At 36.5% G+C, this 25,622-nt stretch overlaps 1 protein-coding gene across 7 annotated transcripts in view; it reads right to left on the reverse strand.

Annotated features, from left to right (window-relative positions):
• The window catches only part of BLTP3B (bridge-like lipid transfer protein family member 3B), a 53,316-nt gene that overhangs the window by 16,522 nt on the left and 11,172 nt on the right, over positions 1-25,622 (reverse strand). For 6 of the 7 annotated variants that reach the window (XR_007904116.1, XM_051784782.1, XM_051784781.1 and 3 more), the window contains 12 exons: positions 20,162-20,324; positions 18,964-19,002; positions 15,809-15,900; positions 14,133-14,322; positions 10,994-11,134; positions 10,295-10,465; positions 8,906-9,086; positions 7,482-7,565; positions 4,002-4,184; positions 3,780-3,898; positions 1,987-2,128; positions 1,061-1,254 (listed from right to left, as the gene is read on the reverse strand). Coding sequence is in view for 6 of the 7 variants with exons in the window: in XM_051784782.1 (XP_051640742.1) it covers positions 1,061-1,254; positions 1,987-2,128; positions 3,780-3,898; positions 4,002-4,184; positions 7,482-7,565; positions 8,906-9,086; positions 10,295-10,465; positions 10,994-11,134; positions 14,133-14,322; positions 15,809-15,900; positions 18,964-19,002; positions 20,162-20,324 (1,699 nt within the window). In the remaining variant the exon portion in view is untranslated. Of the gene's footprint in view, positions 1-1,060; positions 1,255-1,986; positions 2,129-3,779; positions 3,899-4,001; positions 4,185-7,481; positions 7,566-8,905; positions 9,087-10,294; positions 10,466-10,993; positions 11,135-14,132; positions 14,323-15,808; positions 15,901-18,963; positions 19,003-20,161; positions 20,325-25,622 lie in introns of those variants that run through there. The other variant, XM_051784785.1, reaches the window with a different exon arrangement.

Below are 25,622 nucleotides of genomic sequence, written 5' to 3' on the forward strand. Positions count from 1 at the left end.
CATTTGCTAGATTAAAAATAATGCTCTTAATACAAGGATGATATAAATAATTTGAATCAAGGGGTGAGGTATTTAAGAATACTTTAACTTCTCTTAGTTTAGTAGGTTATTCATAACTAATAATTCAATATCAGATCAATCTATATTTGCAGTTGTCCAGCTGTTAACTCTTAATAACTACTTTTATTCAGTACAAACCATGTCCTTTTAAAGTTCCATTAAGTATGTACCAAGAGCCTTAGGAAGATAAAGATCTCTCCATAAACTGACTTTTTAGAACCTTTGAAACCTCTCCTGTGAACACCATTGAAAAAACTCATTTTGTTCACCTCTGAACCTTGGAAACCATGCAGTGAAATGCCCAATGCAAACGGGGGATGAGGGAGGGTGGGAAGTTTATCTGCTCAATGATTCTTTTTCTACAAAGAAGGAAAATACAAGGGAAGCAAAAATTTGATGTTCAGTTGCATTAACAAGCATCACTCCTCTGGAATATAGAGAACTTGTGTACCTGAACTACAGCCAACAGCCAGCATGAAACAGAAAACAGTGAGAATGGGTTTTGGAGAAGGAAATAAACCTTCAGATGAACTGCTTTCTTTGCTCCAGGCTCTTGTTCTTTTACTCTTTACTCTTGTTCACTAACAAGATGAAAGAGATATACTACAAGCAGAGGAACAAGAGAGGGCCCTTGCATTAATATGGAGTAAAAATATGACTTTTTTCACCAGTTACTTTTACTTTAGTGCTCAATATTTTTTTCTTCTGCTATGTCAGGTTCACCAAACACAGGGAAATATTTTGTTAATACTCCCATTCAGGTCTTCAAATACAAAACCAAAATACCCCTAGGACATAGATGAAGTAGTACAGAAGACAGATGTCTGTCTTCAAACCATCATATTCTGCATAGTTTTTGAGAGCAGCGTGGCTTATTGCATGGGCTGTTTGTTCATTCATTGGTGTATTTATTCCTTAAGTTGCTTGCTAGTAGCTTTTTAGAATAAGAGAAAAAACATTTTTCCAAGAAACCACAAAACCTTCCTCAATGACAGCATACCTTCAACATTAGTCCATCCACTCTAACATCAACATGTTCATCTGATTTTGAATTGTCATTTAGCTTGTACATGGCCATGAACTGAATAAGACTCTGTTTCAAATCCAACACAAACTGATTCAGCCAAAGAATACTTCTCTCATCCAGGGTGAACTGTAAAGCATTCAGCTGGCCATACAAATTCGGACATGGAACTAAAAGAAAAGAGAAAACAAAACTATAAGAATAAGTAAAATGTTTATAGGTCAGGTTTTGTTTGCTTTTTAAATGGGTGCGGACTTACATTTTCACCAGTATTTTTCATCAGAGAAAGAACACAAACCCACTCCTTTAGTCTCACAGAAGAATAAATTGTTAGTGGATACCTGAAGTGATGCTTCTTTCTCTCACTTTAAGCAAGGGACTGAATTTTTGAATGTAAAAACTAATATTAGAATAGAATCAAGTCTGAGGAGAGGGAGAGAATGTCCTCATTACAGAGGAAGGGCAAAACCACAGAGATTCGTTGTCCTCAAGTCCCATTCCCAGGAAATCCACTGACATTTCTGTATATAAAACAGGGCCAGCCCCAGAACACATTCCTACAAATAACTCCAGCAGATCTTTGTTGCATCTTAGATACTACTGCAATAGTTTGAGTTATTTTATGTAGGCAGACAGTGAAACTGCAGAAACAGTATGTGGATGTTGGAGAATGAATAATTAATGTGCCAGTAAAAATGCTGTGTTTCCAGACTTACAAACCATGTTTATAAAAAAGAGTATTACTAGGAGTCTGCCAGGAGCAAGCACTGAGGAAATGGAACAGTGTTGTGGGTTTTTTTCCATTTTAGAAAGCTACTACTTATTTCCAAGCTTTAAGCTTCAAAAAGGTGAAAGCAACACACAAAATTTATGCTTCAGTACAAAAAAAAGAGAAGTCTTACTAGGAAAGTCCTTTCCATCTGGATAGTAATATTCAGTAAATTCAATATGAATAGCTGGCATTTCTGGTGGAAGATAAAGTGACTTTTTATTGCAAGAGATCAGAGCTTTAGGGGAAGAACGACACTGGTCTGCTGTCGAAACCTGTAAAAGATAAAAGATTAATTTCATTAATATATTACATTTTTATGAATCATTAGGCATTTGTAGTTGCAAGGTACTGTCCCTAACAGGGTCATATTCCACTGCTCTCAGCTGTAGATCCTCAACTACAACACACAATGCGATACACCTAGTTGCCTTGTAGCAGAAGCAATCCACACAGAACACTTTCACAAGAAAACTATATAGTTTTAAAGGTATCAGATCCCCTTCCTTCATAGGAGGCAGGAGGTAGCAGGTCACTTTCAAAGGTGTTCAGTAGAAGCCTAGAATGATCTGATAATCTTTACTGCAAACACTACAGCTCCTGTTTAAGCAGTTACACTCGGATTTAGTGTGTTTGCATACAGTCTGTCCCAAAGGATCCCATAACTAGATAAGGGATAGATAAGCTAGAGAAGTTTATTACACACATATTAGGAAGTCCTTGTACTGTTGTAAGGACAGATTCCAGTACACAGGTCAACTCTCAAATATGTGCTAGGCAAGGTGTTCAGCATGCACCTGGCAGAGATATGTGTGCTTCGATATGCCTGAAGGGCTACTTCACAGGAGAATCAAAACACCATGGAACAGTAATCCTCCATTCCTGTCTCCTTACAATGTAAATTATGGAACACGGAAAAAATCACGATTTGATATGTATTAAATTTCTTTGAATGCATCCCAGTTTAAAAAGAATGTTGTCAAAACAAAGCTCTTTCATTCAACAGTTAGTAGGTCAAACTGCTAGTTTGAAATTACCCAGTGTATTAATATGGAATATATGATGATGCCGGAAATTGCATAGAAATAATGACGATTAAAAAAATTGAAAATGTGTTTCTATAGAGGAGGAGATAAGCAACTGAAGAGCAGAAGGCAAATGGAAACACCAACAGTACAAAACAATATTATAAAACCACTTCAAACTCAGATGAAGGCTCCTAGTAGCAAGCTGCAACCCTTCACAATACCAGAAGTGATATGGAAAAAATGTGTTGAAAACTGGAACAAGAGCAAGTAGAAATCACAATGACAAAGGGCACACACTAAGCATTTTTGTTAGGACCTGAGACTTAGAGTAGATCCTCCCATATCCCTACCATTCTGCCTAACAAATATAGTCCTTCTCTACTCCACTCGCCTCAAAAGAGTGAATCTGGACCACAACCAGCAACTCAAACTACCCCCTCTAACAAAGGGGAGGGGGATGGAAATGGTTAAAGTGTCTACTCAAGATATCACAGAGGAGGGAGGGACTGAAGAAAAATTTTAAAAATTTAAAAACCCTCAACATTTTTTAATTTACTTTGAAAAATATAACAATAAAGCCTGGTATACAAAACTGCATATTAAAATATCGGGTACCTAACATAGTACAATGAAAAGATCCATTTTTAAATTTCAAATTCATAATTTGGGGAATAGTAGAACTAGGATCCAACACATAACTGTGATAGTGCCACAATATAAAGTCAATGAGAAAATATCCACCAATTTTAACAAAGCAGAAACAGGTCCATAAAGGTCTAATCCAATAATGAATGCATAGTCTCATTAATTTCAATGGGCTTCATAATTGTCCCTTAAAAAACATAGATAACAGTGAAGGGTGAAGTAGCCCCAGTTTTACTAACTTTAAGAAATGTACCTGATATATATTGAAATCTGCAAGTCTAACCACAATAGGACTAGACATCAGTTTGCCCTTTGGATGTTGGGAAGATACAGAGGATGCCCTAGATGCTCCTTTCGGTATCTGTTCTTTGCCTGTAGGAAAGAATAGTGATGGAATCATTGAAAAGAACACTTTTTTTTTTTAATAGTTTTAACATTTCATGGAATTAGAGCATTAGTGATGTAAACAAAGTACCTGTTTGTAGGTTCTGGGGAGATACATCGGGTGGTGATTTGGGAGGAGAATCTACAACCTGATCCTTCACAGCCTGCTTAAGCAATTCAACATTGCTTTTGAATTCATTTAATAATTCTTCAGCCCATCCACTTCTGGTTTTAGTGGCATCACTATAATGCATCCAGTGGTCACAGCTGTCTCCTGCAAATAAGAGGAATGGTGAAAATATTAACTCATTTGAAAGTTTGCTTCTAACAGGATAACAAGTTTGCACTATTTCACAATTCTTCAAAATATAAGCTCATTGTATGTTGTAATTATAGAGCAACAGAAGTCATAACAGACTTTAAAACAGAAGTTACATATTACATAAACACAAGTCTCAGTACTTCACAAAATCACTCAGAATATAATATTACCACCTGCCTTTTAACACCACTAACACTCAAAACATCATCAAATATTTGCAGTTCCGAGAAATTTGATGACACACCAATGTCATATGTGAGAACATGCAAAAAATGTTTAATAAAAAAAAAAACGAGAGCAAGTAATCACGGTCACTTTTTCCAAGCTTATCTTTCCTGCCAGAACTATGTCCTAAGAAGTTCCTGGTCCCTTTCCAGAAATGTATTCTTTTTGTCTTAGTTCTCTAGCACCTTTATGGCACACAAACAAGAAGGTAAGTTCAAGCAGTGCTGCAGCACACACAGCCTTAAAAATCAAGCCAAATGGAAATTTTTTATTCCTTTTTCCAATTCCTGTTCCAATTCCAGCATTTCTGTTGGTCAAGCATTCAAACCTCTGAAAGAAATTGAGATATCTTCAGTCTCTGTAAAGACATTCTACTAACCTGTTCAATAATAAGGATGCAATACAAATAACTTGTACCAGCTGGTACATCACTCTTTAAATACCACCATGTGAAAATTTACTTTATTTGGGACTTAATGAGCCTTTGGATACTTACACTGAGGATGAGTAGATATGGTTGCTATTAAAACAGGAAAATGTTTTCAGAAAAAAATGTGACATCAAGTCTAAATGCAAATATTTCAGCATGGAAGAAACTTTTAGGGAGGGGCCTATCACAAGACATGATATTTTTCCCCACCCTACTACCTCACAGATATCTTTGGTGGTTATTCACATCTTTACAGCTAAGGAAGAAGAGAAAGGAACAGGGAAGAAACCAGAAAGAACAAAAGGGCGAAGATGCATTAAACTGAAGCCCATGAAGCTGGGATTCTCCAAAACAGGACTAAAGTGGGGTCAACCCCAAGTTTATGCACACAAACTCTGAAGTACCTACAGGACTTCAGTACAGCAACACCACAGGTAAAGCTCTCATACTGCTTCTCGGAAGTCAGTTTGGGCAGCTGCCTCTTTGAAGTGCTTGCACACTAACACGTGCAGAATGAGCTACATGTGGGAGCAGGGGGAAATACAAATCTGTATGCAGTTGCAGGGCTGTGATCTCACTGGGGTCACAGACATGTGGCAAGACAGCACACACACAGCTGAAGTGCTGCAAATGATGAATACAGGTTTTTGGGAAGCACAAGTCAAGAGAGAAAGGAGGGCAAGATCAGTGGAAACTGAGCTCAACCTTGGGATGGCTTATCAGCCAGCTGAGTGCTTACAGGTTGGGATTAAAGGACAGACCAACAAGGATGATGATTTGATGGATTTCTGCTCCAGACCATCTGATTAGAAAGATGATGAGGCCCTTTTCACACAACTGAAAGAAGTATGATGTTCACAGACTCTGGTCTTCGTTAGGAACTTCAGGCACACCACCATCTACTGCAGGGACAACACACCAAGACAAGCAATCCATGCGATTTCTGAAAGTGCATTGATGACCACCTCCTAACACAGGAAACCAAGGAGCCAAAGAGAGCACAAAAAAAGGAAGAACTGGTCAGGGATATGAAGGTCAGGGGCAGCCTTGGCTGCAGTTACCATGACATGGTGGAGTTCAGGATTCTGAGGTGAAGGAATGAGACAAAGACAAATGACAGCCCAGACCTTCAAGAGAGCAGCCTCTGATCTCTTGAAAGAATATGGGATATAAACATGGACAGAAGCAGAGTTCAGGAGAGTTGGGTGGAGAATTGCCTCCAAGCCAAAGAATGGAAAAGCAGGAAGTCTAGAAAATGTTCAAGGGGGTCCATGTGGATGAACTAGGAGCTGTACAACACGTGGAAGCGGCATCAGGTTACCCAAAAAGAATATGGTGGATGGTGGTTAGGAAAGCCTACCTGGAGTTCAGTCTAATAAGAAGCATTACAGGTGTATCACAAGCAAAAGGAAGAGCAGTGAAAGCTTGGACTTGCTGCTGAATGGACGGGGGACCTGGTGAAAAACAGCATGGGGAAGGCTGAGACAGTCAATGCCTTCTTTGGTGACACTTGCCTTCAAGATTCCCAGGCCTTGAAAACTTCAGCAGTCTTCCCCTCAGCAGAAGAGCATTAACTTAGGAAACATTTGATCTGTTGATCAGACATCCACCAGTCCATAGAAACAAGTGCTGAGAGATGTCAAGTGCTGGCCAATGTCATGAGGAGGCCAGTCTGAATTATCTTTGAAAGGAAAGGTTTCTGAGGACTGGAAGAAAGCGAATGTTATTGCTATCTTCAAGAAGGAAGATAAAAAGAACAACAGACCAGTCAGCCTCACCTCAAAGAAGGTAATGGAAGAAGGTAAAAGAGGGCAACAGACCAAATAATCCTGGAAACCATTTCAAAATACACTAGTGACAGGCAGGTAATTGGAAGTACATGTGCATGGCTTTATGAAGGAGTCATCCCTGGGGAACTTTACAGCCTTCTACTATGAGACAAGTGGCTTGATAGGGAGATAGGGTAGAGCATTGTTTACCTCAGCTTTAGCAAGACTTTCTCCACTTTCTTGTCAAGTGCTTTGTAACATGTATCTTGTCTCTTCTAAATTTTTTAGATTTATACTAGAAATTATTTGTAAGAAATGCTTCTTTGGAAATTGCTAATTTGTTTAATGACATTTCTTAACAAAAGGGCAAAAACCTCTACCACACTAGGATTCTTGTTTAGCAAAATAAAAAGCAAAACACTGCTCAGATATGGATGTAAAATAATAGACTTGTTTATGTGAAAAAATCTAGCAGATGGACTCTTGCAAATATGCAGTTAGTGAATTCTCAGTTTGACATACTGCCTTCCTCTGTCAACACACAATTCTTTTCATGTCAGAAATGTGTAAACACCATTTTGCTGACCAAACAGAACAGTGAAAAGTGTGTGGCCTCAAACAGCTCATTCACAGAAATTAAATTGGTTCCCAGGTTGTTTCTTTTGTTGTTTGTTTTTAAATACAGAAGGAAATAAAAAGGTGTGCATTTCAAATGCTTTAAGCATTATTATCCAAGCTGAATATATACAGACAAACACAATTATTTTTTAGTATTCAAGCAACAGTTACATTCAGAGGTAATTCACAAAATGTTCACTTTCATACCTGCTTTGTGAAATGGATAATAGTCCACTGTTAAATAGCTGAAGGAAAGCTGCATGGCCCCTCCTGTAACACGTCTATTTGGGTCTGTAAAATAAAGCAATGACTGACTCCGCAGGTTGCAGTTCGCATGCTAGTTCTCAATTTCTGCAATCCTTTAAACACTCAACAGCTACTTCTTCCTCCCCTTTACTGTCTCTCCTTACAACCTCATTATCTTCCCTCAAAATTTTCATTCAGGTAGTCTTCACTGATTTCTAAAGATCAACTCACAGAACTCTGTGCTCAGGCACTACTAGCAAATTGCATATTGTTCTAAATGTTATTAAAAAGACAACGTGTTCAACTCGTATCACTGCGGTTTTTCTGAAACAAAACTTTTTACACTGAATGCGACTATGATCAGTCATTTGAAGTCAACATTTACATTAAAGAATACTGTAAATATAATATATTTTATTTGACAAATATTGCAGTGAAGAGATCTTCTGAGAGTCTTCTGTTCTGATTTTTTCCATTGTTCAATTTAAGCATCATGGCCAGAAATAAAGGACCAATAAAGAGACCTCACTAGGAATGACAGATTCCAACTGTAGTGGATACACAGCCTGTAAGGAAGTACGTCTCTAGCCAGTGAACGTTATGCTCTGCTGCTCTGCAAGTGCCTTCCCTAATCAAGGAAACACATTTGCTAAAACTTCAGTTTTTCACACTCTTCTTCAGCAGACCTTGTATGTTTCCATAATTTTTTCAGTAACTAGCCAGTTCCTTGGATATACACCAGTATGTCACTCTCTTCTGATGACTTTTAAAAGACATGAAAGAAGTGTCATTTGCCTTCGGTTTTTCTGATTCTAAATATGGCTACATGCAATAGCCTTTTGTTAAAAAAAAGAAAACCAACATATCAAATTTACAGACAAAATTTTAAGGTCATGGGACACTTGTTCTATTCTTTCCATGTCCTGCAGATCATACCAAATTGTCTAAATTAGTAAAACAAAGAGGACTGCTCTTTTATTAGTCTGTATATTAGTATTACAGAAGCAGATTGTATAGTGACCCTTTCAAGCCATGGTAATGTTGCCACTGCATTCTTCATAACCCAGTTAACTTATAAAAGAAAAAAACCCCAGCAGTAACAATCAGACTGAGAGGATCAGTTTCTAGAAGACAGAAAAAACACAGAAGTTACTAGTGCTCTTAGCACAGTTATTGCATTTATTCTAAAATAATTACATTCAATAACAACATATTGTCCTGGTAGAGCCATCTAGATAATTTTACACGTGTCCACAGACACTGGAGACAATTCTGACTATTCCACTAAAATAAAGACTCTTGATTAACATTACTGTATTCCTCAAAATGTCTTCTAAAGATGATTATAAGTCACAGATATGTTACTTAAAAAACAAAAAAATTACCTTTTTCTTTAGAATGGATATCATCACATATATGTAGGTCCAAATGGGAAATTACTAAGTGATGAGAAGTTTCCTTAACATCAAAATCATTAAATAATTTTACTATTGCATCGTTTTGATCAGACGCTGCTGTTGTCTGGTGCATTTTCACCTGCTGAGAGCTGGGTGCAGGGGCAGAGCTCTGAAAAAATATTTAGTTGTATCAATTTATGATGCTTATAATTTCTTTCAAGCGTAAGTATCCAGTTACTTATACAAAACAAGCCTTTGAAATAAAGAAAAATCTGCATGATGTACATTCACCTTGGATCATTACTGAGGTTTAAGTGTACTGTTTTAGAATAAAGCTAAGTTGAACTAATGGGTGTGCATCATAAAGAGGAAGTGCCAGTGCATCCCCATTCTCCCTGTCCTCCCTACTTCCTTACACGCCTGTCACTTGCAGCACTGGTATTTTTCTAACTTTTGTTGCAAGCTGTTCAGGGAACTAAACCAAGAGTGGGCTCCCTTCTGCTACTTTAGCTCCTCAAACTAAATCACAATAGGATCAAACATAAGTTGGTGCCAGTACCAGAGAACTGGTAAGTACAGGGCACTGAAGCATTGGAACCTCCCTGCTCAAGAACAGCTAACCATTAGATTGCTGTGGCTAAACCATCAAACCACATTGTAAGGCATCAGGACCATCACAAGAACTGAACTCTCCATTACAGTACATAACTGACGGTAATCAGTCTTAGTAATAAATCATGTTTTATTTTTATAGCAGTGTCTTTTACCAGTGTATTTGTCCGGCTTCTTCCCAGACAAGAAGTGCCTCCCCTCAACACTCACAAAGCCCAGTTGGTCTAGTCTGCTGCATTTGCTGAAGACCACCAAGGTTTATATGCAGCATCGGTAGCACAGATATGCCAGCAGAAATATGTTTAAAGTAGAATCATTTTTCACTATATGTTCCAACGAGAGCTGCATGAGAGTAAGCTCTTACTAAAAGCTAATTTTTCAGTACCATGAGAACAAACTGGACAAGAAATTTAAATCATTATAGTAAGCATATCTACCCACACATTAAGGTTACCTTAGTGTGTCTTAATTATTTAAATTCATAACCAGAAAATATTCAGAGAACAAATTTACTAATTAGTTAATCAAGGGTTAAGTAAATACAGAAATCTAAATACTCTGTACATGAATAAAGAAAGAAAATATTTTTTTATTTTCTGCAACTAACATCAATATGCAAAATCCTGTAAAATAAAGTCTATTTTATACTACGATTCATTCCCAGGGTAATTCAAGATGTATAGCTGAATGAAAATTAGTAACTGAACATTCTCTAAAATAAATTACCACTTGATAATGATATAGTGAGACGCTCAATTCTCATACCTGGGCTGTTTCAGAAGCCAAGCTTTTCCTCTGTTCCGTTGATTTCTCTATAGCTTCACTAAGAGATTTGGCATACTGCACCATGGCTTTCAGTTGGGAATCAGTCAAAACCCACAGCAAATCATCCAGAATCAGAACCAGTTTGGATGCCACTACATTACAATCTTTTAACTGTAGAAAAAAAATTTAAAGAAGTTGAATGGGCTCATTAAGTACTTAAGTTTCTTATATACATGGGGGGGGAAAGCAGAATGCAAAAAGCAATAACATTTTTTAATTTAAATTGTATTGCTCTCATTAACTAAGAATTACCCAAGACACAGTATATTTATGCCTCACTTTATGTGTTTGGCATGCACTGGATATTAAACTGCTGCATTTGTCTAAATATAAGCAATGTAAATATTACCTGAATCTAGAGAGGTAAAACAACAGGCATCATCATAAACAAAGTTCTGCAGAGCAAACAGTTTCATTAGTAGGACCTGTACAAGGTCTTCATTTTCAAAATCTGCCTGCAGTATTTCTCATAAACTCTACAGTCTTACCAATCATATGTTATTAAAAATTTAGTTCAGGGAATTCTACATTTTATACAGTCTAAATTTAAAACCTTTACAATGTGTGTGTATGCATTAAGGGCATGAGTTACAAATTAATTATTAAAATAATAAAAGATTTCAAACTTTTCAAGTTTACCCTTCTTTTAAGCGTGACCCTAATTTTGGATTGGTTAGTAATGAGTCGAACTGGAGCACTCATGATTTCATGCTTAGAACTCTGGATTGCATCTGCTTCTATTCTGATCATCTGCCAGTTGATTTCTTTAAAAGTCAAAACCTTTAGAGAGAGAAAAAGAGAAAGAAACAAACTTCATGCAATATGATGGTTTACTTGCACCTAACCATGTGTATGTATATATCTGTATATATATACACACAAACTCACATGAGCTATATGAACAGAATAAATACAAGTCACTTGTTATTCCACTTACAGGTGTTGGGAAGCAAAGCCCTGACCCTTCTTGCCTACCTCCAAAATGTCACAGAAATGTTTAGCTACTTCCAAGCAGGCCAAGGTAACAAGCAGCATTTAAAATATTCAGAAGAAAATAAAGGTCACAACTATTGCATACTAGGCTGCCTTTGGGAGAGGAAAGAAAAGATTGTGTAGTTTAGTTTCAAAATGTTAAATCATAGTATATAGAAAAAGAGTAGGGAGGGAAGCAAAGCTACAGGATGGGAGAGGGTTTTTTGGAGTGTTTTATTTCAATTAAAAGAGAAACTTAAACATTGAGCACACTGCATGCCATGTAGATCCCACAAGCTTTGGATCTACTACATGGATTTCTAGAAGACACAGCAAACAAATGTAAGAATAATGATACAAGAGCAGCAAGTACAGCTGGACACTGAAAATCAAACAGGGAAAAAACAGTGACTGTCCAGCAGCAACATGACGGAGAACATCAAATGAACAGGAGGACATCAATAGGAGGAAACTAATTCTAGTCCTTCCTACATGGTTTGGATGAGGGGATCGAGGTTACCCTCAGTAAGTTCACAGACAACACAAAGCTGGTACGGAGTATTGATTTGCTGGAGGGTAGGAAGGCTCTGAAGAGGGTTTTGGACAGGCTGGATTGATGGGCCAAGGAAAACTTTATGAGGCTCAAAAAGGCCAAGTGCCAGTCCTGCACTTGGGTCACAACAACCCAGGCAGCGCTACAGGCTGGGGGAAGAGTGACTGTCCAGTTCGGGGCCCCTCACTTCGAGTCAGACATTGAGGTGCTGGAGCAGGTCCAGAGAAGGGCAACAGAGCTGGTGAAGGGTCTGGAGCACAAGTCTTATGAGGAGCAGCTGAGGGAGCTGAGGGTGTTTAACCTGAAGAAAAGGAGGCTCGGGGAGACCTTATCACTCTTTACAACTACCTGAAAGGAGGTTGTATCAAGGTGGGAATCAGCCTCTTCTCCCAGGCACCTAGTGACAGGACGAGAGGACAGAGCTTCCAGCTGCACCAGGGGATGTTCAGGTTGGACATCAGGAAGAATTTTTTCACTAAAAGGGTGGTTAAGCATTGGAATAGGCTGCCCAGGGAAGTGGTGGAGTCACCATCCCTGGAGAAGTTCAAGAAATGACTGGACATGGCATTTAATACTATGGTCTAGTGGGCATGGGGGTGTTTGGTCAAAAGTTTGACTCAGTCTTGGCGGTCTTTTCCAACCTTAGTGATTCTGTGATAACTCTCTGAAGAAAAAAAGATCAGCCATAAGAAAAGCACAAGAAGGAAGAGTTTGTTTGGTATGCATCTTATTTTTCATCAGCCATTCTTTTCTTGTTAATTTGAAAATCTTATGGCATACGTCCTGAGAATATAAGCAGAGACTTAAGTAAAACATTCCCAATATGTCTGGGAAGGAGACACACACAATCAAGTGAGCAAGATGGAAAGGCCCAGTGCAAATACTTCAAATACTGAAACAGTATTTGAAGAAAAGCAGAGTACCTACCCTTCTCATACAGGAGATGCAGTGTGATTGAAAGCTTCTAGAAAAATTCTAAGGAAATTCCTTTTCACAATAAGAGTATAGCTACAGTGCAAAGCTACAGCACAAGTTATCTTCATAGTACAGCACTTCATTTGTTTTTTCACCTTCTCATGTAATTTACTGCTAACAAATCATTCACTGTAATTTCTAAGAATTTATGTTTACAGAATTCATTGCCCTAAAAGGAACATTCCCCAGGGAAAGTTCTGTTGTGTATGAGGCAACTGTTCGGAACCAAATTCTTCCTAAAAAGTAAGAAATATGCCAATTCAAAATTCCATCTGGTCAAACTTTAATTCTTCCTCTTTAGACTTCATTAACACATACAGTTGAGCTACAGGAAAGGTAAACTGTTAGAAAAACAGTTTTCAACTTCTTATTTTTGTGATATTTTTAACTGATATTCTCTTGGGCTTTCTTTTGCTATATAAAAGCAACTACCAGATTTCTTGACTCTAAGTAAACTCTATTTCTTCTGGAATAATCATCTCTAAATAGGCAATCATGGGCAAAACTTAAAACACCCTTTTATCCAAGGCCAGATGTATGATGCTAAAATAAGTCTCTCTAAACACAGTATTTAGAATCAACCTTGCACTCAGCATATATTTTACTTTGGTTACCTGGGAGAAAGCCAGGTAACCAATGGTGTACATCACTCTCAGACTTCCACATGAAATTCTCCCAGACAGTAGAAATGTATGCACTTTACTGCTATTACTTTTTTGCACACATATGATTTAGCTATTCCAAGAAAATTATTTAATTCTTGCACAAGAACTTACCAAAATTCATTTAAAACTGCTTTAGGAAACAAAATCCTCATCAGGCAAACCTTCACAAGCAAATAACCAGTTGAGTCTTTAAAAATAATAAATTAATACCAATACCAATAATAATAATAAAACCCAGCACAACGCCTTATCCCTCCACATTTAATATAGTATTCTTTTTTCTTTCAGTACTTTTCAAGTCTGGCCCAGTTTGAATTTTAAAATAGTCACAAATTAGGGGAACGTAAGAGCGAAACAACATTACACCTGCTTTCCTCGGCCTTTGTTCTTCCCTAAGCATCCACTTCGGCCACTGCTACAAACATGACGTTTGATCTGACTCACATCCACCATTTTTACATCTTTGGCTTCCTAGAGGACAGCTGAAACTACTGAGCACAGAATGCCTCCATTTCTAGTAATGGCATGTTTCCTATACTGCATAAGGCTGCAATTCAACTTACTCCTTTATGACAAAAACAAGGGAAAAAAGTTAGTAAAAGGTGTTCTTTACCTCTCCGCGCTGAGTTTCTTGTATTCTGGTAAATCTGAGGTCAGCATGTTCCCAGTTTGCATTTACACTATATATTCTCAGCTGGGAAAGTTCAAATGAGGCATTAAAGGCTTTTGCACCAATCCTTATTATAATGGAGTTCACAGAAACTGAAATGCCTTCTACCACTTTTTCAGCAAAGCCATATTCACTAAAAAGTGAAATGCCAACATATTAAATACACGCCCAGGGAAAGGGACCAAAATTAAGCATATTAAACATGTGAAATAAATAATGAAACAGGTGTTAAAATAAATTAAGTTCCTAGTGTATTCTCCAGTGAGCAATTTTTACTCAATATACTTGATCTAGTTTATAATAATTTCCACCCTATGATCCTAATCTCTACATAGTGATTAAAGAACATATATTTGACTAAGATCAATCCACATGAAGTATAACAGTTAATGCGATCCTTCTATGTTAAATGTCTTATACATACATATAAATGTATAAAAATATATATAATACATATATAAGAACAGCAGTCTACAGCATTATGTAGAAATTTTACTCTTTATGTGTACATAAGGAGTAACTGACAGCAAATTAATTACTTGACAATTCCAGTCTGGTTAGTATTTATCTCTATAAGTCAAGTTATTCCATCCATTAAAAATAATACCTTTCATATATTCAAAATAGCATAAAGTATTTGCTTTGTTTCATTCTATAAAACAGTAGTGGTTACGCTTCTACAGCAAATCTAGAGTTGCAATTACTTTTTTAAAGAAAATCTTATATGTTCTGAGTGTTTTAGATTAGTGAATGGAAAATTATATTTTAAATATTATTTTAACATCTAAAATTTTTCGCCTTTTGTTGTTTTGGGTCCTTTTCTGCTTGTTTTAAAAGTACAGTTTGTGTGGTTTGTCATTCCTTCTCCTTTTCATAACTTGCATTCTACACAGAATCTCTATGGCAATGGTTTTCAAGCTATACCCCAGGAGACACAGAGGTCCATGGACTACTTCTACACATTGCACAGAAGTTAAAACAAGAAAAGCAATTGTATCACCACATTCATTTCTCTATATATGGGTCACTGTGACCACTGAAAAATGTTTTGTGTCCATATAAAGGAAATGACTGGGGGTGTGGTGAGATGGAAATCACTGATGTAATTCTATATTGTCCTAGCAAATTACTTGAGTTTTGGGATATACAGTGTGCATGAAATCTCTCAGTAAGATTTGGCCAATACAATAAAGGAAAGAGAACTTGAAAACACCACACTAACAAATAACCCTTAAAACTGCTTTTTAGACAAAATAAATAAAAAATAAAAAATTTTAAAAGCCACATCAACATTACATATGTTTTCTAAAAAAGCTGAAGGCAAGATATTGTTAATTTTAAAAAAACTTAACAATTACACTTGGTAAATATCTGATATAGCAGTTGCCCCCACATGAAACATGCCTAGGAAGCTCCATACCTAGTTCACACATTCTCTAGGCTTGGGTCTGGATAGTTCCATTTTCACTAAACCACTTCATGCACAAGTAATAAAATAAAATTTTGCAGAGATGGACATGGCAAGCTGGAACCCTATATACTTCTGCTAATTTGCAGTTGATCAAACTGTTTTATAGTAATCCATTTTTTTTTGATCACATGTAAGTTTCATCACTGACCTCTGTCCAGATGCAGTTGCTATAGGAGAGGGTCCATTAGGGGCACGTGGCTCTTCACATGTGCTCATTTCCATTACAACTTTATCCAAGGACTTGAAAAACAAAACAAAACAAAAAAAATTGGACATCTAAGAGGTAACAAAGTAAATAGACAACATATGAAGAATAGAAATTGAAACAAAAAAAAAAAAACACTTGAGAATTTTTTCTGAAATATACATAAAACATTTCTTACCATGTTGTTTTTTCCATAAACTTTTGTAATGTACCAGAATTATCTTTTTTAACTTTTTTCATGTTTTTTAATTTTTTGAGTTCTAGCAGACATCCCCAGACAAATAGTGTATCACAAAATTCTTGATCCCTGAGTATCATTTATCCATCACACTCATTTTCAAAAAAATTGCATTTCAAAATGGACTTTAATGTACTCATCTGAGTTTTCTTTCTATATGGCTGTGTTTATAGTGAGATACTTCCTGAGTTTCCTGAATGGTTCAGTAAGTTCAAAAAATTTTAACGGAAAATATTTGAAACTAGTCCACTGAAATTCATGATAGTCCACGAAGTTTTGTGCTGCATCTCTGAAATAAAACCTGAATAGAATACACACTCACGTATATATATATATATGAATCTTCAGTACATCTAGTAAAACAAGTAATTTCTAAACAGATATATTGTAGTATAATTTGCAACACATTATATTGTAGTAAAATTGTATTATATTTTTGCATTCTTTGTACTTGAAGAGTAGCTGTTACAAATGGAGCTGACAATTAAGGGAATGAGACATCTAAATCCTGCTTCAACTAAAGGCCCTATTTAAGTAGTAGAACCATAACGTGCATATTAACAGAGGTTGAACAGAATGGGAACAAACCAAATGCAAAACCATATTCCTAGCAATTGAATTAATACAAGAATCTCCAAACTTATATTGCAATATTTGTGACCTAAATTTATCATTACAACCTGGGAAGGCTCTTAGGTTAAAGCTTATAGTCCTGAAATTTTGTCCCATTGGATGCCCATTCAAAACACAGCAGTTAAGATTATGTCCCTGTCTAATTCTACTTTCTACTACCCCTTCTGAATTCTTGCATTTATGCTCTTAGGTCAGACAAAATATAATAAAAACCTTTGTCCTCAGTTTTAGATTTTTCATGATTCAATCTGCCCTAGCTACTAGACTTTATTATTATATTGGGTTAATTGTGCCTGTCTTCATAAACTGCTTGCTTCACAAACATTTTCCTGTACTATTCTTATCCATGAAAACCTAACTACAATTAAAAATCCTAAACTGTCTGATCTGGATTTATTTATACTTCACTATATTTTGATGGTTAAAGGGAAGCATTAGCTGTTAACAGTAAATGTGGACATTTTAAAATTATTTTCTCAGCTGTCTCAATGATTATCTTGCCTCACAAAACAATAACAGAGGAAAAAACAAGAAAAACCTAATCCCATAGTTTGAGGATGGGGGGGAAACCAAGATTTCTCCTGTTATCCTAACATTGTTGGGTGTTTGACCATTCTTTTTAAGGTTTTAAGAATTTTCTTCACTACATGACTAGTGTAAAGAGCAGTAGGAAGGACAGTGATTCAAGGAGTTCGCATACAATAAATAAGAGGTAACGAAGATGCAGATATATGTCTTTTCTCACTGGTAACTACTGTACTTTGATAGAGCAAAAACTTCTGCATAGCATCCTCAGAGCCCAGATCACTCCTCAAAAGTATCTTGTTCATCATATAAAACCAGAAATTGATTATTACAAAGATAACAGTATGTGCCACTATGTTAACAGACAGATTCTCACAAAGGGCAACTCAGCTGAATGAAAGGACCTTTGGCTAAACACGTGGGTTCTAGTCACCTCCTAAGCTATGCAAACAGAGGATGCTATTCCAACTTAATTAAACTCCCAGTAGCAAAAATATGCCCCCATGGCCCCACAAATTAGTGGATGTTCAGTGATGTAATGAAGGGCTGAAGTTTGACACTTAGGCCACTGAATTCACTTTCCTTTAGAAATCAAAAGAGGTGTTGTATATTCTACCACTGAAGAATGAAATGAACTTTTGTTACCAATTTAATGAACTTGTTCAAGGAAACCTTTATGTAAAAAAGGTTACCTTGAAAATTATGTTAGCCTCCAAGATTTCTAATTTAAATTCAACAGGAACAAAGGAAACGATGCCTTGCTGCCACAGATCAAAGTGTGTAATCTTTAAGAACAGCACAGCTTAAACTGATTTCCTAATTTGGCAGTTGCATCATAGAGCCAAGAGGTTGAATCATCCCACCCTGGCATTACCAGATTAAGTTCTGGGTGTCAAGAAGAAGCAGTACAGACATTAGTACATTACAACTGGGTCACCAGCAAATGCCGCAAATATTTAAAGCAACATGTCTTTTCTAAATCTGATTCAGAACTAAGGAATTACAAGCACATTCAGAAATCCACTGCAAGACTGGGAAGCATGACAGTTAGGGGAATATTCACTCTTAAGCAAATACAGCTAAGGAAGTTTAGTCATCATCAAGTAAAGTACTTCAAATGCTACAAAATTGTAGCATTACTGTGCTACAATTTTTAAGTGTACTTAAAAATAAAGAACAAAATTAAACAAATGCAATAATTACCATTACTTATAATTGTTGTTGAGTTCTATTTACACATTTTACATCCTATTTATATCCAGGCTGAAACCTAAGGTGTTACAGAAGCCCTGTAAATGCTATCTGTATCAAACCTGCTGAGGCTGAGAACATCAGGTAGAGATGTAGAATAGAGAAGTCCTTATAAAAGATAGCTCCAACAGACAGGCAGGAACTTTTAAAAGGGCTTAATTGGACAAATAACTACCCTTCAGGTGAACCCAAATTAACATGTAATGACTGAAAACTTGACAGAAGTAGCTAAGAGTCAAATATTATAGTGATGGCATCCAAACCACAGATTAAGAAAACAAACATACCAAGAAAACATAAAGGCATTTTGTCTTGATCTGCTGCTACCCAGAGGACATTAAGTAAAGGCCTACTGATGTTTTAATTATTTCTAGCATCAAGTCAAGAGAACTATATAAATATTTAAGATTCTGCTACACACAGTATATTTAGGAGTTATTTCAGAACTCACCAAAGAGATGGGATGTGTTTTCAATTTTGTCCATGGTATCTGCAAGAGAAAACAGTATTCTAAAGCAAAGTAAATATTTAAAATACAGTAAAATTAAGCATTTGTTTAGAATGCATTTTATGTATAAAAATTTTATTTCTAACTTTTGAACTTGGAATAATATTACTTTCAAAATATCAAGTTTATCTGAAAATACCATATAGTAACTCTACACATTTGCTAGGTCTTAAAAAACCCAGAACTTTTAAATCTACTTATCACTGATCAGAAAAACAGAGGAACAAAACAGAATCTGTCTCTTTAATACTAGTTGTCAAGTATCATAAAAAGCAGCACTTTGTTACTCATTCTGTTCTTTCAAAGGAAAGAAATTCCACATTCCCTTTATTGACCTTCAGCTGATTTGGTGCCTGCAACAAGGTACCAAGTTCACTACCTTGAGAAAAATCAGGACAATGTCCCACCAGGGGTAAACAAAAAAAAAAACACCACAACAACGACAAAACAAAATAAACCCAACTAAACCAAAACAAACAAAAAAACTGCCACACCACAAAAAAGCCACAAACAAACTTCTCCAAAAGACTGAGGAGGTGCCAATGTTTGACCACACTGTAACTTCTGTCAAGAACAAGCCACCGCTTAGTTTCTTACTCCCACATCAGTGTAATGTGGGAGGGATGATATACATTGTTTCAATTATTAGCAGCCACACCGACCAAAAAGCAATGTCTACTAGCTTTAGAGTGTTTCCACATTTCCCAAAGACCAGAATCCCTCAGAAAGGTATTTTTGGAAATGAGAACACAACACAAGGGAAGGAAAGCAATAAACGGAGAGGAGCAAAGAAAGAACACAGAAAAAAGAGAGCAGTAAATATGATACATTAATTACCAAGGACAAATACAAGCTTTTACCTCTACCTGGTTTTCAGAACATGCAAGAATAAATTCTACTCAGAAAGAAAAAATAATAATTAAAAAAACACTGCTTATTTTCATCATTTCCATATGTATTTCATGTCATCACGTGAGAAACAAAAATTAGTACAAAACTATTGCTGGTAACATCTTTGTCTTTAAAATTTTATCAAGCACTTCTCACAATTTTCTATTAATACAAAGTTGCTTGAAAGTTTAGAGACAGAAGGAAAAGAAACATTTGGTGAAATACCATTCCAGCAAAATAAAATACTCACCCTAATGGATGCTTTATTGCAAAACACCTTGTTTATAGCCAGCCATGTTGGAAGATCCAGCATATTCTGAAGTACCTCTTGATCCAGCTCTAAATTGGTCAGCTGACCTTCCCCCTTTAATGTGCTCAAGTTGATCTTGTCAGGGGACAGATTTTTGGTGAACCTAAAAACAAACACACACCTTAAGAAAACACATATAAAGCAATCAAAGCTGTCCTATCTGTCAGTGACAACTTAAAGCAGCAGTCTGGGGCTGAGGAAATCATCTTAGATGCAAGTGTTCATATATACAATTTCATCCTAAAAAGAAAATGGTATGATGGAAATGATTTGTTCCTCTAAATTTTTTCATCTCATTAACTCAATTTACAAATACATAAGCAAAAATATATTATGAGATATCTTCTAATTTTTGCATCATCCACAATAACAAATCCTTGATTCAAATTATTGAACTACTTATTTTGAGATATATATGGTAAAATTGCATCTATTTCAGTCTTCTTTCATTTTTCAAAAGGAGAAAAAAATCCAAAACCTCTGCAACTCACTGTCATAAACAGTACCTTTCTACATACATTTAGTTAAAATCTTGAAATAAAAAGTTTTATTTACAATATTAATTAGGTTTACTCATAGATTTTAATGACATAAATTAGAAGTACACATACACATACATAGCAGCATGAGGTATATAAAATATTGGGTGAAAACCTGAAAGTTCAATGATATCCATGGGCTGAAAAATGTAACCATTTAAAGGAGTACATATGCAAAAAAATTTCATTATACCTCAAAGGCAGTATGATTTGCTGATACAATAGAACAATCTATGTGACTGTTTCAAATGGTTTACATCTTTGTGAGACCATGTGACAGAATCCATGGGTACTCTACCCTAAAACCAACAGCTGCAGCATTTTATCTACCACAGGGTAAGAACAGGATATACCTAACCACACTTTTAATCTGCCATGAAAAATTGTTTCTGCTCACGAATTGAGTCTAATTTTACAAGATCAGGTAACAGAAAATACTATGATTGGCATTATGCTTTGTGACTTTTCCCACCAAAATCTTCTGTTGCTGCCATTCTGCAGTCAGAGACATTAGAATGTCCCATTAGTAACCGCAAAATATAAAGCTTCCTATCTCAGAAATCATTGAGAAGTCTCATATGACTCAGCTAATTCAAATTTCTAGAAGAAAAAAGCAGCCATTGTGTGTTCACAGTTGCATGATAGTATCTCTCATTCTGGACTTTCTAAATGAGAGTCAACATAAGAATTACAAATTGGTGTTATTTTATAGTCACATTTATAGAGCAAATGCCAAAACATTCTGCCATTACATACACACATATACATACAAGTCTGCTAAGACTCATGTTCTGTGAAAGAAGTCCCCCTCAGAGTTCCCTGCTGCTCTGCCATATCAGAAATGCCACTCAACATGGAGAGAGATCTAAGTGTTACCTTGGTCCCAACTGCAGACACAGCACAGTGAAACACAGAGGATCTACAGGAACAGGTTTTCAAACTTCACAGCAAGACACCAAAATACCATTAAGGAAGAAAGTGCAAAGCCAGTTCTGAGCGACTTCCAATATCCTTCAATCAGACAAAATATGAGCCAGTCTCTCCCAACAGGGAACAGAAGAACAGGGAAAGAAATTTCAAAAAGGACCATCGCTTTTCTATATATATTTTTTAAAAAATTCTTCCAAGAGGATTGCTTTGAATTTATTTCGTCTCCTGCAGTCAGCAAAAGTAAAAATGCTCAAAGTGCTGCTTCATTCAGAACAGACGGACAGAAGAGGATCTCCACCTATGAAGACTGTACCCTTCATGTCAAGAGTCGCAGAAACAAACTCTCGACAGGTGAGCTGTGAGAAGCTATTTCAGGCATAGGCACCTCTAGTAGGTCTCTTCATTCCACTTCCACAGCTGGAATGCTACTGATGAGCGGATGCTGAGGAGACTGTGGTGTTTCCCCAAAACCCATAGTAACTTCATAATACATGACAACCACATCTGCTTTATCCATCTGCTTTGTCCAGAGCCAATTTTCCACTGAGGATGCCAACACTTTACTCATCTGTGCCAATTCTCTGCTCCTTCTAAATTCATCTGTTCCACAGAATATACTCTTGTTTGTCTGTTGGATAATTTCAGCTCTTTAGAATTGTTTCATACTGCTTGATATAGTAGGAAAACCTTTTACTTTTATACAGTGGCCTTTGACAGAAAAAAAAACCCAAACAAAACAGAAGTTGGTCTATTTGTTGCAAACACAAGGCAACCATACCTGTTAGTTAGACTTTGTAAGAATTCTGATCTTTGTGCACAAAATTGAAAGCACAGCCAGATGACAAGTACAACAGTGTTTTGAATTAAAAATTTAAAAAGTCCTTAGGGCAACCACTAGTCTTCAAATGGTATTGCTCCAGGATCCCATGGTACACCAGATCAGGACATGCCCCACTGAGCCAATGTGCTTTGACTTTTTCTTCTGGTGTGCTTCACATTCAGCTAACAGACTCAGGGAGATGTACCACAGACACACTGCTGTGTGTCAACTGCAAGTTCCAATGAACTTGCCATGAGCTGGAATAATCATCACTGTTACCCATCGAAATTGTTACTCAGATAAAATCTGCAATTTAATATTTTAATACTATCAACTCCTAATTTTTTTATTAAATTAAATTTTAATATTATTCTAAATATTATGGTGTTGGAGACTTTTTCTAATATTTATTACTAAGCAAAATCTAAGGAGGAGGCTTTGGAGGTTGGCAAGCTATCTCTGTATCTAAAGAACTACTGTCTCTTACTACTGTAACCTACAATGCTTAACTGCTTAAACTTAGAGAACTTATTAGGCTATCATATTTACCATACAATTTTTATGTAAAGCAGAGAGGTGATTCCCACAAAGTTAGTGTAGAATCATGTAATTCTGAATATGAAGTAATTAGAAATCTTTGGTTGTGTCATGATGTTTCACAATTAGAAGTCCTTGATTGGGCAAAACCATTTAAAAAATTTTTACAAGCTTTTCATGTAACTACTCAGAACTAAAAATGTCACCAACTTCATGACATGCACATACTCTTCTCTCTGACCAGGCACAACCAAACAGCTTCCACACAGCTTGCCATTTGTTCTTTACCCTGGTGTTCATTCCTTAGAATGAGTTAATTACTCCTCAAAAACTGGGTCAAGCTGGGAGCAGAGGCCTTGACAACACAGCCATTTATTTCCCTGCACAACATCCCATGAACTTGTCACTGATGCTTCTTTTCTAGGGAACAGACTAAGTGTTAATATCCACTACTCAGTACAAAAAGTGAATAAAGTAGAACGGAGAAAAGTAAAAGGCAAGGGGAAGAGAAGAGGAAATAAAGGTCATGGTTGAGTTCACCAAAGCTTTCCATCACTCTGTTTTGCTGTGTCAGTAAGACATCACTGTTACTGAGGCAATACCCACTTGGTTTGCTAACACCACAAAATATCCTTAGCAAAACTGTTTTCATAAATAGAGTTTCAATTTCACAAACCACCCTTCCTTTCTCAAAACATATTTGAGGTTTGAATTACTGTGGGATAGCATGAACTTCAAATACCGTTTTCATACTGCATTCTGTAAGTAGAATAGTGCTGCAGATATTTTACTCTAAATGCAACAACCCAGAAATAGGAAGTTACAAATATAACCAGCAGCCTGACATAGCTCCCTTGACTACATACACACACGCACTAATTATTACTATGCAGTTATAGATAGATGGTTCGACTTCAATTTACAAAGTACAGACTAAGAGTTTAGTGAAAAGTGTAAAAGACTGCACAGTAAGAGCAGAGTATTAAGAATCATAGAGCAAAACGTTACAATCATTATATTTTGTCAAGACCACAACAGTTCTTTTAATTCTTTTCCTTCTAAAATAACTAAAAATCTACATAGAGGATTCATTTTTTTGCCTATAGTATTTATTTTCTAAAGACTTGTTTGTGACACTACAGGCTTAGAGCTCTGAACAGAGCACTCCACCATGCCTGCAGAGAAGACAGCCAAGAAGTGAAAACAGAAACAAAAATCAATGAAGAATGAGTAGAGAAGACAGGGGGAAACAATTCCTTGAAGTCACAAGCTTATGGGTTGTATAATGGCAGCCACAGACCACAGGAAGCTTACAGCAGCGCTCCATAAAGGTATGGAGTGAATACCAGATGCCTTGTCAAGTTTAACAACAGAAACTCCAACCTCTGGATTTAATAGAAAAATAAGACAAGTTTGGATCACATTTGGACGCAGGAATCTCAGCTATTTTGCAAATCTCCTGAACATGCAATTGCTTACCCCAGCTCCACCATGTGCCTCCCCTGCTTTTTAAATAAAATTCCCTCAACTATATGATCCTACATGTGTGCTCTAATCATGACAGACTATTAAATCATAATATGCCACATGTTTTGCTCATCTCCTTGTTACAGATCAAACTGCTTAAAAAAATGTATGATTGAAAACAACAGGCTCTGAAAAAGGGAAACATGACCTACCAAGCACTGGCAACTGTATCAATAACAAAACAACAGAAATGGAACACACAAAGATAACTGGCTTCATTTATTTTACTGTCTCACCTGGATGAATCATGCTATTAGATCACTAAGGAACAGTATATGATTTCTGAAGCAAGAAAAATGGTCTTTTTCAACCTAGTTTCTCAGGAAGATATTTGCTTCCCATGACTCCAGGTAACAGAGAGAAGGAGGCCTACGATCACTCTGCTCGCTGCACCACTTCAAATTTTAAGATTTCAAGTTTAAGTAGAAGAGGAACAAAACTAAGTCTTTGTCAAATTTGCCACAGAAACAAAGCATTGGGATCAACAGTGTGTACTGTTATAAGCAAGTTCCTCTCATCCAGTGTAACACCACAAACCAAGGCTGATTTTCAATAAATCTAAATCCCTCCCACTTTTAAGTAAGAAAAAGAAAAGTTACAGCAAATAGCATGCTGCAGGCAACATAACAATCTCCTCTCTCATAGTTTCTCTCCTGTAGCCAAAAGAAATATCAGTGTCTCAGGGAAAAAAATACCACCTGCACATTGTGAGTTCAGGAGTATTGCTACACTTTTTCCCATGGTAGCACTTCATCATTCAAGTCCCGAGTACCAAGATCCTTAGACCTATTTAGAAGGCAGCAAGTTTTATATGAGAAAAAGACAGACTCCCCAGATTAAAATACAACTCTATGTACCAGTAACATTACATACAATGACATTCAGAAGAGTTCTTGGTAGCATCCCTTCTTGATCCAAGTATGACAGGACAGAAAGGGCGAGATCCACTACAGTCATGCAGGATTAAAGATTTGGCTGCCACTAAATAAATGGTAGACTGGCTAGACAGTCTTTACAGATGCAACATATGCTTGACCTGTATTTAAAA

The sequence above is a fragment of the Manacus candei genome, unplaced genomic scaffold, assembly GCF_025592945.1.
Source record: "Manacus candei isolate 608988 ecotype Guabito, Panama unplaced genomic scaffold, ASM2559294v1 h1tg000018l, whole genome shotgun sequence".
NCBI lineage: Eukaryota > Metazoa > Chordata > Aves > Passeriformes > Pipridae > Manacus > Manacus candei.